At 34.5% G+C, this 19,281-nt stretch overlaps 1 protein-coding gene across 1 annotated transcript; it reads right to left on the bottom strand.

The window, feature by feature from the left end:
- Positions 1–583: 583 nt before the first annotated feature.
- On the bottom strand, positions 584–19,250 carry LOC137932055 (pyridoxal-dependent decarboxylase domain-containing protein 1). The gene is made up of 15 exons (XM_068775614.1): positions 19,129–19,250; positions 18,685–19,058; positions 14,569–14,675; positions 13,219–13,350; positions 11,899–12,113; positions 10,409–10,480; positions 9,520–9,579; positions 8,307–8,495; positions 7,676–7,720; positions 6,383–6,511; positions 5,266–5,485; positions 4,191–4,341; positions 3,009–3,130; positions 1,961–2,132; positions 584–1,056 (listed from the first exon to the last, which is right to left on the bottom strand). Exons 1-15 carry the CDS (start codon positions 19,198–19,200, stop codon positions 969–971), a joined length of 2,148 nt encoding a protein of 715 aa, XP_068631715.1. The 5' UTR covers positions 19,201–19,250; the 3' UTR covers positions 584–968.
- Positions 19,251–19,281: the final 31 nt, after the last annotated feature.

Below are 19,281 nucleotides of genomic sequence, written 5' to 3'. Positions count from 1 at the left end.
TCATAGACCCCCAAATTTTTTTTCGCTGACGTAGACCCCTTGCAGGTTGTTATAGACCCCTAGGGGTCGATGTAGCGGGTCGATGTAGCCTACTTTGGGAATCACTGGCCTAAACCATTTTGATGAAAATGTTTTGTGTCTCAAATGCGTCAAGTTTCAATGAATGACGTCATACTAAAACTCGACTAAAATCATTCCGCAGTAACCGTATTCGCAAATTCAACAAACTGGAACGGCAATTGCGGAGACGCCGTTTTGACACGATTGAGTCGATAAAGCCTTGAAGGCTATATACACTGAAAAAAAAACTATTCCAGCTATTTCAATGACTGAAAAACGCTTTGGCAAAAGTATGTCTTATCTGACGGAGATTACTTTGAAGGGGATTGATTTGGAATAATAAACAAATCAATTTACATTTTATAAACAAATTTAACTTATATACATATACATATATATTTCATAATACTCTGTTTTTGTGCAGGATTTTGATTTATTTATCATTGTTTTGTATGTGTACAGTGTGAATAATTAACTAGGGTTAATAATAGATGTAACACCCATATATTACCTGTAAAAATTTTTTTCACTGGTCACCCTTACAATTTTATTGCCAGTTCCTGCAATATTTTATTGACATATAAAAACTTTTTCATCAGTTTCCGACTACGCACTTTTAATTTATAACTAACTATAAAATGTGATACACGTATAACACTAGTATAATTTGTATATAGGATCACTTAAACGGGACATAGACAAGGAGTTCTTAAAAAAAAAAATTAAACCACAGACACGAACACTTTGGCTTCACATATTACTCTATGGTCCCAAATTAATTAAAAAATAATTTATAATGAAATAATACGATGTATTACAATACTATGGATCTATTATGATCCTATAAAATTGAGACCATATATTGGTATAGACACTGTCCGCTTTATTGTGGTCTTTTTATACGAAGGTTATTCCTTTTCAGGTGGGTCATGCTGTCTGGCCGGCGAGTGTGCTCGAGCAGGTTCTTCATCACCTCTCTCTTTCTTTTGCACGTATCTGTTGGTGTATTACATTATTATATTTATATATATAAAATTGTCTTCAACATATAAAGTGTATAAAATATATAACATAATATATAACATAAAATTGGAGAATCTGTTTGTAATATATAATTATATATACGGTACATATATCAAAATTAGAATTTTCTAATTAGATTTATATTAGCAGGTAGCTGTTGATTACAACAGCTATCTGCTGCAAGAAAAATTATTTAACGAAAAAAAAAAAAACTTTTTTTTTTGTTTAATTCCCGGACGCAGTCAGCTAGGTGAAAATATAGCAAATAGCAAGAATTTCTAAACCCGTAAAAAGTGTATATTTTATTATTAGATAGATAGATGAAACTATTTGCAACTATAACATGATAAAAATAAGTAATAAAAATAAATAAAGTATGAATTGCGTCTTGAAAAAAATTAATAAATCCTTCACAAATCTGAGTACACATGTATATAAGTTTCACATTACAATAAATCCTACTATTGCTTAAATGCCTACTTGAATATAGATCTTTCGTAAATCATACTTACATACGCAAGCACAATAGGAGAGAGAAAGAGAGAGAGGGAGAGGGAGAAAGAGAGAGAGGGAGAGAAACAAGCAAATGCACACATCGACAAACTTACTAATATGTAGAAACATTACATCCATTGGTCATTAGTATATTATTTAATAAAAAAAAACTGTAACTTATTACGCTATAATAAACTATATTTTTTAACTTTCTCCTTTTCAATCAAGCTATGTAATCGATAAAAGCTTATATTTTGATTCTATCGCATCCCGTTCAGTTGTGGAAGTCCTATGTATGAAATGATGTTGATGACATTAGAAAGTTGCGTTCACTTTGATCGTTTGAAGTAAACCGTTCAAGAAGTACGGATGTGTCACTGACCTGTATATATCATCAGTGGCCTGCAGGGTGCCGTGGGTTAGCAGTAAACGGCGGCCGGTGGGTGGCGGTGGTGGTGCCCACCATGAAACCACACGTCCCACCACTGGCACTCTTCGAAGTAGACCTTCCTGCCACGCCTCACGTTCTAAATCTGCCTGAGCTTCTTCAATGCCTAGGAATTACGTCATTTTTATACATAGTGATTGAAAATTGGTTTAAAGCAGTGATTCCCAGAGTGGTCTATATCGACCCCTAGGGGGACAACCTGCAAGGAGTCTACGACAGCGAAAAAAAAATTGGGGGTCCATGAAATGAAAATGGGGTCCACGAAAGTGGATCTCAACACATACGCTGATAGTAAATTCAATTAATAAATGTATAAATTAACATTTGTTTTTACTTTAAGTTTTTAACACTAAACTTCACTACAGTTAGAAATTTACAGGAAATCAATATCAGGTAAGTAGGGAGTCTACCCAACATGGAAAAACACGGCAAGGGGTCTACGATACAAAAAAAGTTTGGGGAACTCTGGTTTAAAGCTTTAAAATTAATACACGGTACACCTTATTCAAAAGTAAATGATTTCAGAAGTAATAAATAATGTAATAATATAACTAGCAGTGGTAGCTAAGCTGTAGAATACTGAGACTTGGGATCATAGGTCGTGTGTTCGATTTACACTCTGTGCATTAATTACACGTGATTGCTATTGCTCAAAGACAAGTTTTCAGAGGATGGGCAGCAGCGTCCTTTCTTATCCTTCCAAGCGTGACGATTATGGTAAAACACCCCACCACCATCACATATATGTCTTGAGAGAGATTTATGTTATGCAATGGATATCTATGGGCTGAATAGACAATGACATATTAAAATCAATTATTGTTTACTCTCTGTACCTACAGATATTGTACTGCCAGAAGTCATTAGTCTGTCTTATTTGAATTAGATATCAAAAGTTTATATTTACATGTATTAATGTAGTAATATTTGCATTGCTGAAAATTAAAAAAAATAATGCAAGAGATACGTTAGTGAAACTCACCCTTTTTTAATACTTCAGTCATATCTGTAAGAGCTTTGGAATTATCTTCTACATCCTTACCGGCGCTCACAACTAAATCTAATAATTCGTCTACGTCCGTATCGGCGGTTACCATACCGAATCTGAAAATATATTTATTATTATCCATATAAATTCAAACTTAATATTTCATTATAAAAAAAAAAAACATTCAAATTAAGAACAGACAAAGAAATTTTGTTTCGTATTTTTTGACCGGACTCTCACTGCTCAAATATCATTTGCAGATTCAGTACAGTCCAGGTGGCGTTGTGCAGAGTGAGTCTAGTCTAAGACCACTTTTATAGTGGCGAGACTCGAGGTCTCCCAGGAGCCAAGGTTCCAGCTGCTACATACTACTATTTAACCATATTAGGAAGCGAATTAATAGATTCGTTTGTCATTTGGTAGCTTATTAAGTACTTTGAAGACGATGTATACTAAATGACAAAAGGTTGTTGACAACGAATATGAATATATTGTTGATTAGAAATAAAAACTTGTTTAAAATGAGGTCACGTGAATTTAACTTAAGAATGTGACATTACTTTCCGGTCTCCCTAATATATTGATATTGTGGTTCCTGCAATATTACTTTCGTTACCGCGCTCATAATCACGACAGCTGCTTTCAAATTGTTGTATCATTTCAAAGTCTATATCTTAAATTGTGTCCGACGATAATCACGATCTTTATATAAAAATATGCAATCTAATGAATAAAAATATGAATACGGTAATACGTCCGTCACCTACGGACGCCAAACGTGAACTGTCAACAGAGCGCTATCGCGACGCGGAGATGTCTCACGACTAGCGATAGCAGCGCCACGGCGCTTTTAGGCACTAATAGCTACTAGCTTCACCGGCCAATATTTATTAATCACAAAATTATTTAATTAATCGTATATTACACCTAATAATGAGTGATCACATTCTGAAATATGTTCTTTTTTTAAATTTTGAAACACAGGTCATTATACTCGGGATTTGTCTGAGAGATCGAATCAGGTATAAAGCTGTTAAAGTGACAAGATTCAAAATGGCCGCTGGAGTTTAACTTTCTGGAGAGACATAGTGCACCGGCCATCACAACGTAGACATACAACCTAGAGGTCGTTGGAAGACACTGGACGCAGGCTTCCAATCCTAAAACCAAAATTACCTGACACAAGCCATTCCATCTTCTCCATCACCACAAGAGAACGCTCCGTCTGTCACTCGGAGTGTGTCAACCAGCTTTCTGTTTAATGAGTTCAACTCTTCTTCGGGTGCGTTCTCCCATCCGGGGGGAACATATCTTACTCCGCCTAAACCTGGATTATTTACATTGATTTTAACAAACAAGACAATAAACAAACCTTAAGGTATAGACTTCTGGATTTATTACTAATAGAAATATAAGGAAGGATATAAAAAAATATCAGGTTAAAAACAATAGCATTATAATATTTCTATTAAAGATATAATTTAATTAAACAATAATCGTAATTTTTATTTTGGACCAGACTGTCACTTAGCCTAACGCCTCTTAAAGTAGCGAAGCTCAGGGCCTCCGGATGGGAGGGACGACTGGAACCACTATGTACTACTATTTTAAAAGGTAAGCGAAATGATAGAATTAATATTATAATAGCAAAATAGTTGATTTTCATGATTCTATAACTTGCTTACTTCTAGAAAAGACTTTCAAAGTAGCATTGAAGAAATATGTTTACTAGAAAATGCCAATATTTTGCAGGGACGCTTCTCTAAACCTGCTACAAGGGTCATCTGCTAACACTGTACCTGACCACTTTCTTTACAACGCGATTATCACGGCAAAAAGAGGATCAAAGGAATTCCAAAAGTTAAGTAGCTTATAATGAGAATTAATAAATATTTTCATAAGTCAAATTGAACTCTAAAGAACTTGTTAAATCTGATCGTCAGCCCGGGCACTGTATCCTTCCTACAACGCGATGGATCCGGTACCAGAACGGTGAATTCATAGAATGATTAACTGTAATGTTTCGTATTTTTTTCGTTACGAGCAAGCCCAGTAGGCAAACAGATGTTGTTCAAAGTCTTTGGAAAACGTTGGATGCAGGCTGTATCTTACCGGCCCTATTAGAAATCTATGGGATTATTCAGCAGTGGACATTCTATGACTAAAATAATAATGATGATACTGTTTATATGAGAAAGATGACATAAAATCGTGGCGATCTTTGAGGGGAGAGATAAAGAAGTTTGCTCACCAGCCCATCCTGGCACGTGGACCAGCACTAAGCAGTTGTGCTGTTCCACACGCTGCTTGAAGGGCTCCCTCAAGTCCACTGTAGCGTGCAGCACATGCAACTGCGCCTCCAGAATGCTGGACCAGGTCTCCACGCGCTCATCTTCTAAAAGAGTGCCCTCTAGCGGACAGTATCGCAGAACTACACCGTAGCTCTCCGTCTCGCATACTTCGATATTAATCTTTAAATTTCATTTATTTATTATAACTTTTACACGTATCTAAAGTTTCTTGAGTATAAATATATAACAGTTAAGACTGGTCACTGTGAAATAGACTTTCTTGTAACTATTTTAAAAGCCAACGGAATATAATGATTTACTCCACTTGGTTGTAGCCAAATGTATGTTTTTATGTGACGAAAAAGTGTAGAAAAGGAGACAAACAATTGATCCCGCTAATATCAGAGTGAGACATAAAACTAAAAATGCTACAATATAGCTTGGAGTATCAATAAAGTCCCAAAAGATATCTTAGACTTGTAGCGATATATTCGCAGATTTTAAAACGCTTTCGCTTATAGGTCAATTCATCGGTCTACGCATGCGCAAAATCTCAGGACGCGTGGCGCATGATCTGTAGGCGGTTGTCAAAACCGCGTCTCACGCCGAAAAATATTAAAAAAATTACAAGAATGTCGGAAGGCTTCAAGTGATGTATCTTTAGTACTGTGATTGAATAACGATTTGAAGACTATCTTATATTAATCCTGAGTCAACGTTTAATGCGTACATTTCATTGTTGAGAGTTTTATGTAAAATGATTTCATGCGCTGACTAATAATTGATTACGGCGTTGGTATATCTGAAGTTGTAGGCGGATTACTTTTCAAATAAACTGTGTCTACTTTCTATTCAAGCGTTCATTAAGTGTTAAGAATCTAAAATTACCCAGTAAACCTATTCAACCTCACAGACATTCGATTTCTTAGTATATTGTTAATTAAATCTTATACTAGTAGTACTATTTAAACATTTTTATATTTATTTCATTCGATCAACTTTTTTTTTCTGTAATTGACGATTCAGAAGTGCGTATTAAAGAATTTTTGAATAAAGAGATTTTGAATAAAAACTCACCATATCAGCTTCCCTCTGAAGTACTTGACCAAGCCAGGAGTTCAGCTTATCGTAATAAGGCGGTGGTTTTTCCACTCCAGGCGGTGCGAACTGGAAGGCCACGCATGCTGACGCTTGGCTTATAGCTTCCTGGAACACGAAATCGACATTTCTATTACGTATAGTTTACTGTAAATTCACAACTTAAATTCATGTAAACACATCTTTATATATCACATTTAACACCGTTCCATAAATACAGCACCTCTAGGGCATCAGATAAAAGTTGTTGCAGCCCATAGACGCCCCACTGCATGGAATCTTCTCCCCGAAATATATCTGAGGGGGGGGGGGGTATACCATAATCGCCACGCTTTTCGTATTATGGTAAGCAGAGGACGCTGCTGCTTATTCTCTGGAAAGTTTTTTGCAAACAGTGAAATAATTATATAGAATTGCATATAATTAATGCACACAAGTGTGAATTATATAACTTTGTATCACGGGAATCAAACCCTCGACGTATGATCACAAGTCTCAGTATTCCACAGCTGGGCTTAAACTTTAATTATTGAGCTTCAACTTTCCTTACGTTTAATTAAGTAAATATACAAACAGAACGACAACTTTAATCAACTTAGTAGTAGGGAGATAAATATTTCCAAAAAACACAAACTGTATTCTGATGCGTGGTCGTTAAGATTACTTCTCTTCTGTTAGATTTAAAACATCACGCGACCTACAACGTTAATTATGGGGAAATTGAAATATTAGTTCTACTCCCCCTCACACCTCTCCACTTTCGTACATACACACACACGTATACGCACTGACACTCTGACAAAATACACTCTTGGGCAAATGATATCTTCATGTCAACTGGTAGATTCCTCCCAATCTTCGCCAACCACACTCCTGTCTCTTAACCAAATTTGAATTGATCACACCAATGCTGCTTTGGAAGTTACATCATTAAGCTGATGGCTTCTCTTGGTAGATCCTTAATCGGAAGGTTATAGAGAAAATTAATATGATATAAGCCAATAAACGCCCATTACTGGGCATAGGCTTCCCTCAATGATCACCAAGATGATAGGTCTTGGTGCTGCCTGCATCCAGTAACTTCATAGTTATTAGTTTTGACCGCCTTCGGTCCATCTAATAGGGGGCCTATCCACGCCCAGGCCTCCACAGCCTTCGGTTGCTTACATAACTTAGAATAGTTTACGAGCATGTGTATATTAAACCTTTGAAAAACACAAAAAAAAAACTTAAAACTTAAAGGTCATACACAAATCACTTAAGTATACTTACAACTATGTCGACATTTGGTGGTTCGTCACCGCCAGGTCTTTCACTCTAAAATAAAATAAAAAATATTTAAATATACATATAGGAACTTATTAGACTCGAAAAAGATTAAAAAGTCATTTTAAACTGGTGAAGTAACAAAATAATATATATGAAGTATAGTTGGTCATATCTGTTGGTATCATTTAGATTGAAGTCAGCGTATTTATTAAAGTTTTGGATAAAAGCAACCATTTTTTGTAGTCACTTTTAATGCGGAACCCGTTAGGATTCTTCCTAGGTAGACCTTGGAAGTAATCACAACGCGAAGTCCAAAGTAGAAGTGTTTATTCAACTATCTCAGTCGCACCAAATACAGCGACTGACAAAACGTCACATAGGTAGTGTGGGACAGAGATAGTGCTCTACGAAGCCGAAATTAGCCGATCGTCTCTTTCCAAAGGTCGATATGCAATATTTATCGCCGGGTACGGTACCACCCCTTTAAAATACCTAGAACTAATCACACTGTACAGATCAGATCTCAAATTTTCCGACGAACCTAGAGTCTTCAATTCACCCACTATACACAAAATTGCACATCAGATGTGTGTTTCAGCTGTGGGCAAATATTGTAACTTAAGCTATCACTTACGAGTAGTCTTAAACCAGCGCCTGCAATCACAGCACGAGCAGCTCGAGCAGACCGGAACGCTGAATGGAGGCGTCGTGCCAGACGCCGGGCACCGCCCACGCGTGCCGCCGCCCAGAGCGGCAACGCTGCAAGTCTTGAGCCTCCACTTAAACCAGCAAGCGCAGCCAATGCGCCTTCTCTACCACCCGCCTGGATTCAAACCACACGAGGATTATTCGAAGGTGTTACGCTCGAAGTTGTAGACGATTATATATGCCTGGTAAGTCCAACTTAGAGAAAGAGATTACTAGCCCAATCCAACTAGGATTTCGGGAGGCATAGAAACATCTCTAAAATACTGCAAGGCCTGAAAATGAAGGTCTTTGGCCAGGGTCTGTTGCCGGTGATAACTTACGGATCCGAGACGTGATCGCTTACGGTAGGTCTTATAGGCTCAAGATCAATCAGTAAGAAAAGGACCAATATTTAGCCACTTCCGCACATGCAGTGGTAGTCGTCCAATAAAGTGCACCGCCCGCCAGCCCGCTGATAAATGCGTTAAATTACTCAACACGTGTTTCACCCCTCCACGGAGCATCTTCAGGAGTTATGTTACACCGATTAGTGCCAAACACACTCTGTTGTGTAATTTGGCGGTGGCGGTTGTGTGATTCGCATTGTTTGCCGCATACGCATTTATATCCTTTTCTTACTTAGGATGGACTTCCGCGAAGAAACGCCTCATTCCATTAAATATTCAAGATCAATCAGAAAAATGGAGAGAGCTATGCTCGGAGTTTTTGCTATCGACATAGCTCGAAGAATTGCTCGTAAAGTGACAGTGGACGGGGTATATCGCTCGTGCAACCTCTAGTGCGACCACGAGTCGGTAGACGCGACGTGGGACCCCCACTAGGTAGACATGCTCGATAACTCGCCGTATGGTATGATCTTGAATGAATGAGTGAATGTATTTAAGCTAGTAGAAGTAACCGAATAAAGGGTTTTAAAAAGTGTAAAGTCACTCTTTAAATTATTCTGTTTTTATATTTTCATCTTTTTATTTAGAAGTCGTTTTATTGATTGCTTACCATGTTAAATCTTTAAATGAATGTATTTATAATTTTAACGTATTTTTTCTCTCGTGCAGACTAACAGTGTGATGACTTGAACACGAATGAACATGAGTTGCGAAACAGCGCTTATCGGTAAACTTTAAATAAAGGAATCTTACCGTGCTGACGGACTTCGAGTGTTCGTTGGCTGTGATGGGTTCCGGTATTTTGTAAAACGTCTGTGTAAATGCTAAGGAAATGTATTTCAAAATGATTATTAATAAAATTATACAATTCTTGGAATATTCTTATGGAATATAAGTCCAGATTGAATAGGTTTCTTCTAGGCAAGCATGTACCATCGAAGACCTCGTCATCACTTAACAAGCGAGATAGAAGTCAAACTCTTTGCCTATAATAGATAAAAAAAATTGTATCGATTTTATATAATCCTGTATAAAAGGTGGGTTAAAACTTTAATGTAAGGTGCTATAATTAAAGTTGTAAAAGCCAAGGGTTTCAGAGATTCATATTTTAGTTTTTCTAATGCGATATCCCAGAAAACCAGGTATGTATATAAATAGATTTTGCAATTAAAAAACATAAACTAAAAGAAATGATCGCATAAACTTGAAAGTTTAATCATTTTTGTGTAATAAAATAATTTCTTAATATATAAACTATTTAAAACAACATAACGGTATAGAAACTGATATTACACAGATAAAAAAGAGCTTACACGATTATTATAAAAAAAATTAATAAATCACGTAAATAATACATTAAAAGTCCCTTAACATTGGCATTACACATTTTAAACATCATTTGTTCTGAATATGTTTACATAACTTTCACTTCTTACTAAATATACCTTTGCCCATGGATTTATACTACAGACGTGTATTTTTCTTTTATAATTTTATTGTGTTTTCAATCACACTGTATGGATACATATGTCCAAGACAATGCACTTATCCAATCGTTTTTATACCGTATTGTTTGTGTTATAAGATATATTATTGCATGATGAATTGATTTGAAACTTTGAAGGGATTTTATAAAGGATACAACAACAGGCAGGCCGGGTACACCGAACCAGAGGCCAGGTGTAAGTGTCAGCGAGTCCGCAACACTGTATGTCTGTGGAAAAGATAAAAGATTTGTACAAGAAAAGTAGATATGAAGGAATGAAACAGAGAAAGAGAGAAAAGGTAGATCTATAGCAGGAGTGGCCAAACTACGGCACGCGAGCCACATGCAGCTCTTTGAACGATTATTTTTGGCTCCGAATGATTGTCGAATTATTTCAATATTTAAATTTACATTACCTATTTCAGCTCCTGGTGTGAATTATTATTATTATTCCACCATAAAATTAGCGAAAACCAAACACCAATCATAAATAAGTAACCGGCAACTTTAAGTATTATTAGGAGTGCTGTCATATACATGTACCATTATATCTACTTTCAATATACATACATATTTTGTACTCTTGTCATATAGTTTCGATAAATATATTTTTTGTAAAAAAATATTCGTCTGCGTATTTTAAATGCGTAAATAACGTCCAGGAAAAATTTCAAATTTTGAACAATGGTTTGAACTATCAAGAAGTTTGGTCACCCCTGATCTATAGGTTTATTGGAGACATATAGATAAGAAATTGTATTTTAAAATCATTAATTATTTTCTAATTAAAATTATTGTTACGTAAACATACGTAGATTGGCTGCTTAAATAAAATCACTGTATGAGATAAAAGAGGCTTTGAGAGAACAAAAACTGCTTATTCTTCTTATATCGTTGGTTGAACTTTATTTTCACAATGTTGCATATTCAAAGAATCAAGTTCTAGAAAGTTCGTTCACTTATATGAATTGATCAATCAGTGAACGGTATATGTCGAAACTTCTCGAACGTTTCTATCTCTGTCTATGGACGTTTTAAGTAAACATCTCCCGACGACAAATGAAAATCGACCTTAGCTCATTACTCGTAAAGTCCAAATTTACTATGTGCAACACAAAAGCTGTCAATGTGAAGTTTAGAAATGCCATCAATGTCGCCCTTGCCACATATGTCCTTGTTCTTTCTTAAAAATATTGTATGGAATAAAACTATTAAAATAAATATGAAAATAAGACTATTTTAGGTTTAGTTTACAGAAATGGTAAATGTGACATTTTTATTACTTTTTGCTGTCAATCCCTGCCCGTATTTATGGAACGGGACATATAATCTTTTATTTCTTTGCTTATCTTTCATTCAATGTATGTTATTTCTTCGTCTTACGTTCTACAATTTTTCCACCATTCCATACCATACTAATTTTCCTTTCACTCGTCGCCTCACTTCCATCACCTCGTTCATTAACTATTACAGATACAACAGGTATTTATTTTATTACTTTTATTATTATTACCCTACATCTATGTCCTTGGGTGTAGAGTTATAACCTAGAGGCCCTGTCTCTAAGTACGACCTGCAGCGACATCTATAATCACGATAGTTAAACTGAAAAGAAGATATATTAACAGATAATTAAATAGGTATACCTCCTCTCTTCCTGTGGCCGCTGGTAATGTCAACGCATGGCCTCGCAAATGTAGATGTATATTGTAGCCCTTGCAAATCGCGCCGAGAGCGGCAACCGGCGTCCCAAAGCCGAGGGGCGGAGCGCCCACCTCTCCCAACACCAGCAAAGGCGTCCTGTTACCAGCGACGTCTTCTTCACACAATCGTTCCAATGCTTCCACATCCATGCCTTGTCCTATAAGTAGATGAATATAAAGATGGGTTAATCGCGTTATAGGAGTAAGGGCTGGCACGCTAGATCGAATTCAAAATATCTTTATTCAAGTGGGCATTTATACGGATTTTTAAAATCGTAAATTATTTTAGCTTTAAGCATAGTGCTGAGAAAAGCCGACCAGAAACTCAACAGTTGCTAAATTTAAATTAAATTGAACAATTTTTGATATTTACATTACAATATCAACAATGCAAATGTCAACAAACCAAGTTCTTTACTTTACTTTGATTTAAAACCAAGAAAAGATCTAAGAAGTTTTCTGAAACTTTATTATGTATGCGTACACTCGAACAATAGCGTAAAGATGAAAAAATCAAAATCAAAGAGAAAGAGTCCCGCGCTATGTCCAGTCGATTTATTGCATACATGCCCACTGTAAGGTATAGGCCTCCCCTAAAAATATCTATTGAGGATATACCATAATCGCCACTCTAGGCAGGGTTGATGATCAGAATATATTATGGCAAGAGGGCGTTGCTGCCCATCCTCTGGAAACTAGTTTGTTAGCAGTGGCAGCCCTATATTTAATGTACAAAGTTTGAATTATATAAAAGACAGCATCCTGGGAATTGAACCCACGACAAGTCTCACTCCTCTACCACTGGGATATCTGATACTCTGGAAATTGGCTTGAAGTATGTCAACAAAATCATTAACTATTGTTGTTAGTTCAATGTCTTTTGAAAATCTCTTAGTATTTTAAAATACATAAAGATTAATATATCATTAAGGATGTGACGTCAGTGGTTGATACACAGGATGATTGGTTATAGATATAAAAGCTTTAAAGTGGCAAATGTATAGATCATTTGTCAACAAAAAGCTATATAGATTTTACACCCATATCCAAACGACGAAAGTAATATAAAATATCACATGAATTATTTATTCTATGACAATGCGTCAGACCAATACCTTCTGGCAGTACATTCTGCAGAGACAGATAATAAATAATAACTAATTTTAATACGCAGTAATTTCAGACTTTAGAACACTTTTTCTTGCTATAATATTTAAAGCTTCTAGACGTATAACCAATTTGTATTTATAGAACAAGTCATACCTGATGGGTGTACTGGAACTGGTCGAACGCAGGCCAGCGGTAGACTCAACTGTCGACACAGGTGTTGAACAACCACCAGAGGACTGGCAACACAGCTGTATATGGATGGAAGACGTGCAGTGAATGCTAAAGCTGGAATAAAACAAAGACATATTACTTATATCTATTTGTATTATCTATTACTATAATCGAGAGTAGTGTTAACACAGCATTAGAGGACTGAGATTTGTGATCGTAGGTCTCAGGTTCGATTCTCGAAATACAATCTTATATAATTCACACTAGGTGCATTAATTATGTAGGGTTATCACTGTTCATAAACAAGTGTCCAGAGGATAGACAGCAGCGCCCTCTACTAACCATAACACTACACTCCGATCGGAAATCCGTCTGCAAATTGTAGCGATTATAAATCTCGCCTTAAATATCTTTGGGAGAGGTCTACGATTTTCAGTGGGCGTTTATAGGCTTAAAAGACAGCGACAGACAGTGGGCAAATTTAAATTTTAGAAAGTTATTCTTTTCATAGCTGCATTATTTTTAAGTGGACAGGACCTTTTTTGCGGTCCCGTTTTTGGGACATATCCTTAATCCCTGCATGTGGGACAGTGACTTTGTTTATCCGGGTTAATGATATTTTAAATTTTAATTTTCCTCATTTATAGTTTATACTTTCTTTCGTTGTTCATCTTTCTTTCTTCACAACTCATATATTTGTCAGACATCACCTTCCATCCCTCATCTCTATTCGTAAGATATCATATATTTTGTTATTGACTTATTCCAATAGGTTAGTGCGGTTTACTATACATTTAATGACTCTTGTCTTGTTGTAAAAAAAGTTTTTATTAGAAAACTGCTATCGCGTCGAGTGGACATTCTTTGGCCTCTCTGGAGAGCCTTCCAGATCTCGCCTGTCTCAATTTTATTTCTAATGTTATTACAGATTGCAGTCAAACAATACTCCTGTGCCAGCGAGTGTACTCGACTTTGTGGTACAGTGTCGAGGGGTGTACACTTTAAGATGCCACAAACACAGTGATGTTATTTTTTTTTAAAATAATTAACTATGTGTTTTTTATATGTATACTTCTTATACATATACATACAACGCGGTGCAGACATAAATTAATGAAATAGAAAAAAAAAGATAATATAAATATTAATCTAATATAAATATTCTACTAACTAAAATGGTATATAAACATAGTATATTACATATATTTAAATATACACAGGAATGGCAATGTAGATTTTATTTCCGAAGCTTTGTGTTTTTCTTTTAATTTTTATAATCTGCACAACTTAATCCTGGTACATTAACAAGTCCTATAAAAAAATCTGTCTTACCTCCATCTTCTAAGTAGCGAGGATATCTATGATGTAGCAGCATCCTTGTTACCCTCACCAGACCCTCCATCTGGTCTTGATGGTAGAATGCATTATAATCTACTAGCCTGAAAACAATTTAATCATATTGGTTTATCGAAATTATAGTAATTCCTACTTATTTATTTAGATTTTTAATTATTTTATGAGGTTCCTACCGCTTAAAGATTTTTTTTCTATTATTTTACTATGAGTGTTATTTTTTATAAGCGGTCCATATCAATTACATAAAATCAGGGTTGATCATGACTTGTTAGTAAACACACAATATGTAAGTCAATTCATATCAAAGTAAAAATCTCAATTTATTATAAATTATAATATCATTCATGAGTCTGATACATTTTTTTGAATATAAAACAGCATAAATCAATGTCTTTTATTTAAAAAGAAAAAATATTGCATTTACATTATGCATCTGATCCATGAAATTCAAATTTAGAATGCATTGTAAACATGTCTGGAGTCTCAGACAATTTATACAAACATTCTATAGACACAGGCAGATTATAAGCTTGTAATAGTTTTAAAAAATATAAGTTTCACTAACATCAGTGAGAATAAAAAGAAAATGAAAACATTAAGCATATTTTATCATATTTTTTATACAATATATATTGTATATCTCATATTATTGTCACGATTCCCATAAATCAACGTCAAATAGAAAGCAGTTGAAAAAATTCTATTAAAGTAAAAAAAATAAAGCACGCTGTGATGTTTTTTTCATTTAATAAGTCTACAAATATTTACATATCAAATTATTTTTCATTTTCATGTCACCTTAAATAACCTTTCTATAAACCAAAGACAAACTCATAATTGCAAGTCCGATTTAAATATTTTCCAAATAAATTACTCAAAATTATCACTGCATCCGACTTAAAGAACTAAAAGCATACATGACATACATTATTTTTCATAACTTTCTATGGTTTTCAGAAGATGCCTTTATTACACAATTTCAGATTGATTTATGGGACCACCTGCATAAGGTTTATCTATTAATTCAGCTAATTTTCTTTAGGTAATGTTTATAGTATCAGATATATGTTGATGTTTTTAGTATCAGACAATAAATTCCAGCTAACACAACTTTGTTTGCTATACAAGTTATATAAAATGAACAATGTATGTCCAATTCTTATTTACATGGTAGTAGTAGTAGATATTCCTTAGAAAAACTTGCAAAAAAATCGTCTAAAAATACATGGTATTTTTTGTAGTTTTTTTTTGGAATGGATTACGATTGTTGACCAAATGGCATCTGAAGATTCTGCGGGGTCATCCGGCCTAGATTAAGACCTCTTTTAAGGTGTCGAAGCTGGAAAGCTCCCAGAGGAGCCTCGGCTCAGGCCACTACATACTACTATTTCACCAGGAGATCAGCTTTGAGATCGCTACGGCAAGAGGACCTCAGTTTAGGCTGCGACTCAAGAGGGCCGAAATTAGACTATGTTGACTAATAGATAAGTTTTTATAAGCAATATCTAAGATTAAATTAAAAAAGGTTACACTTAAAAATAATAGAATAAAAAATATATTAATGAGTATTATTTGGTAAAAAGCAGTGTAAAATAAGTGTTGAGTGTACACATCACATATTTTTCTTCATATATTTAAATTATTTATTTATTATCAACATATTGTTGTTCGAATAATTGTAACCATATTCATTTTGTGTAATATTGTCTAAAGCTTGTCTATTTAATCAACCTTCAATAAAAATAATGCACTGGGTAAACAACATAATACTATTATAAATTGTAACATAGGAAACATCCTGTGTTTACTTTGTGTAAAATTAGTTGATTATTCTGTATCCTGTATAATTTTCATTGTTTATAATCAGCCAACTGTTGCAATTATAACGAATTAGTAAATAGGAACTTGTTGAAACCAACTACATACAGGATGAATGGTTATAGGTGTAAAAGCTTCAAAGTGAATGTACAACTCATTTACTGTCAATTAATTTATGTTACATCCTATGTGAAAATCTATGTTTTCAGTAATAATAACGTAAGCATAATATAGTAAGATAAAGTGTTTTCTAAAATACCCAAAACTACTAAAATTAATTTTTATTCACTATCTGTTCCTGAAGTACTGCAAGAATTTATTGAATTGTCACATTCCAAATAAAAAAAATATATGTAATGTATGTTACAGTAATCATTTTATACATGATGCAAACTTTTTTTACAGCATTTACATCTATAAATGCTATAAAAATTTGTTGAAAAATGAGCTGTACAATCACTTTTAAAACTTTATGTTTGTAACTAATCCCCCGGTATAATTGCAATCATTTAATATGTTCACAATAAAGGCTGTGTCATCCAGTAGTGGATGCTGCTCCTTTTCATTGAGGCAATAGTGGATAAAGGTTGTAATGCTATAAATCAGTGCTTCGCAATCGGTGTGCCGTGGTACACAGGTGTGTGGTCTGATACAAGTGTCCCACAGTAAAATTAACAACTTGTAACATTTACAATTACTTTTATTTGAAACACAGTGGCACGTCGCATTTACTCTTCTCCCGAATTTAGCTTTCGTGCCACAAAGTTCTAGGAAAGATTTTAGTGTGCTGTATGTGTGATGACAAAAGGTCATGGAGCACTACCGATAGATGCCCACTGCATGACATAGGCCCCAATAAAGAATGCTATGATGACTGGTCTTATACTGCCTATATATTAATTATGCCATAACTATGATTTGAAAATATATCCAATAATTTACATTTTAGTTTGTTCCGTTTACAAAAAAATCTTTGTTTTTATTTATTTATTATCTATGATTTAAAACATAACATACAGGTACTTGTAAAATAAATTTGTCTTTATAGATAAAATATATAACATATTGCAATTAACCATTATTTTTGTTTCATAGTTTTATATACTCTGTTAACATGAGAGTTAATTGATGGGCAATCTTATCATATAGTACATTAGAGCTCAAGGTGAAATATAATAATTTTATAGATAACAATGTTTGATTATAATTTTAAAGTTTTTTATGTAGTCATTGCTATGGGTGTGACCAGCTACTCCAATATTTCCATTATCCGACATACAGAACATATTACTTACGATAATATGTAATGTCCCATGGTACATAGCCAATAATGAAATGTTCAAACATTTATAAAGGCAATGGTCATAAAAGAGATCAGAGCATATGTTAAATCTATATTTCCCAATATAGGGCCTACATCATATAGGTAGCCGATTAATTTGTTACAGGGAGCAATTTGAAAGTGGTCTCAGCACAAGTTTAACCCTTTCGCTTTTATACAAAAAATATATGTTACATAAAGAGTGTAAGAATGTTAGAAAGGCTAAGAGGGACATGACATATAATAGCTTGAAAAATACTGATTAATATTCACCAGCAACTGTTAAAAATATTATACCTATGATGAAAAACTGAATAAAGTGATTGGTTTTAGATGTAAAAGCATTAAAGCGGTAGTAGATGTATATTTTATTTGCACCTTAGAAGAAAATCAATAATGTTACATAGGAAGGCATAGTATTTTAGATAGGCTAAAGTGGGGCATTGCACAGATATGGTTGGAAAATGCTGTGTTAAATCCTAATACCAAATTAATACATTGGATAATGGTGCCAAACTTCTGAACTATAACATTCTGAAGCCACACCAGATTTAGTTCTGTGTGAAAAAGAAGTAAATTTGTTGGAAGACATCTCTTGACATATTCCTCACAAAACATTCACTTATAGGCTAGAGTAATTGTAGACTAGTACAGAGAAAAAAAATTCTAGATATAGAAACATTTTTTGAAGTTTTTTTTTTTATCAAAGATAAAAAGGGCTCATTTATAGTAAGATCTGCCCCTTAATTATTTTTACTTATCTATACTTTCAATTTATTAAACATACAATAATACAATGATCCTAGGACTTTATCAATGTAAAGTTTGGGTTGTATGAAATATTAGCTATTTTTTCAGTTATATTGAAAAGTTAGCTGAATAGAATGAAATTTGTTAAAGTTGTTTTATGAATTTATGATTAAATTAGTTAGGATTTTAATAATAATACATACCTAAACATATGTGACATCCAACGAGTAGTTTCGGTTGCTATATGTGCTCCCAATCTAACAGCATGATTTCTTTCTAGTCTAGCAAACAAAGCTGATATACTGTGTGAAAGTATAGCAGCACGAGTTATCGCATCTGTAGGTAGCAATGGAGGCTCAATACTTTCAGAATTAGGGTCCGTTTTTATCACCAAATCTTCTAACATCTTAAGAATTTCATCCATGGAGCTTTCTTCTGGTTCAAAGATACTACCGCTCATCTTGCGCGGTTCCGGCTTTTTTTCCTCTTCGGACCCATCTTGAGCATTCACTACGGCTTCTAATCTTCCGACTACTTCCGACACTTGAAACTCCAAGCCGCCAAAGGGACGCCGGCTCTGATAACAAACTCAACTGTAAGCAAGATTGTATGTAATCGTATAAATATATGTTTAGCTAAATAGTTACCGGATCAGATTGATTTTCGACACTTGGGATGCTGTTGTTGGACTCCACATCTGAAGCTGGCGTGTCTCCCATTCTGCGTGGCGAATTTTTCGCAGTTTACGACACACCAACAAGAATTTGTAAACGTCACTCCAATGTTTTGACGTAGCTAGC

The sequence above is a fragment of the Battus philenor genome, unplaced genomic scaffold (assembly GCF_028537555.1).
Source record: "Battus philenor isolate CCGP_79_NKW_IND1 unplaced genomic scaffold, ilBatPhil1.0.hap1 SCAF_9, whole genome shotgun sequence".
Lineage (NCBI taxonomy): Eukaryota > Metazoa > Arthropoda > Insecta > Lepidoptera > Papilionidae > Battus > Battus philenor.
Note: the sequence above shows the minus strand (reverse complement) of the source record. Positions and strands in the feature narration are given on the sequence as shown.

Bases quoted from the DNA above. Each gene is read 5' to 3' on its own strand.
- LOC137932055 (XM_068775614.1), bottom strand. From the start codon at position 19,200: ATGGGAGACACGCCAGCTTCAGATGTGGAGTCCAACAACAGCATCCCA. The intron at 8,496-9,519 runs GTAAGATTCCTT...GTTTGAATCCAG, and splicing joins ACTCGAAGTCCGTCAGCACG to GCGGGTGGTAGAGAAGGCGC. The intron at 1,057-1,960 runs GTCAGTGACACA...ATACACCAACAG, and splicing joins GCCACTGATGATATATACAG to ATACGTGCAAAAGAAAGAGA.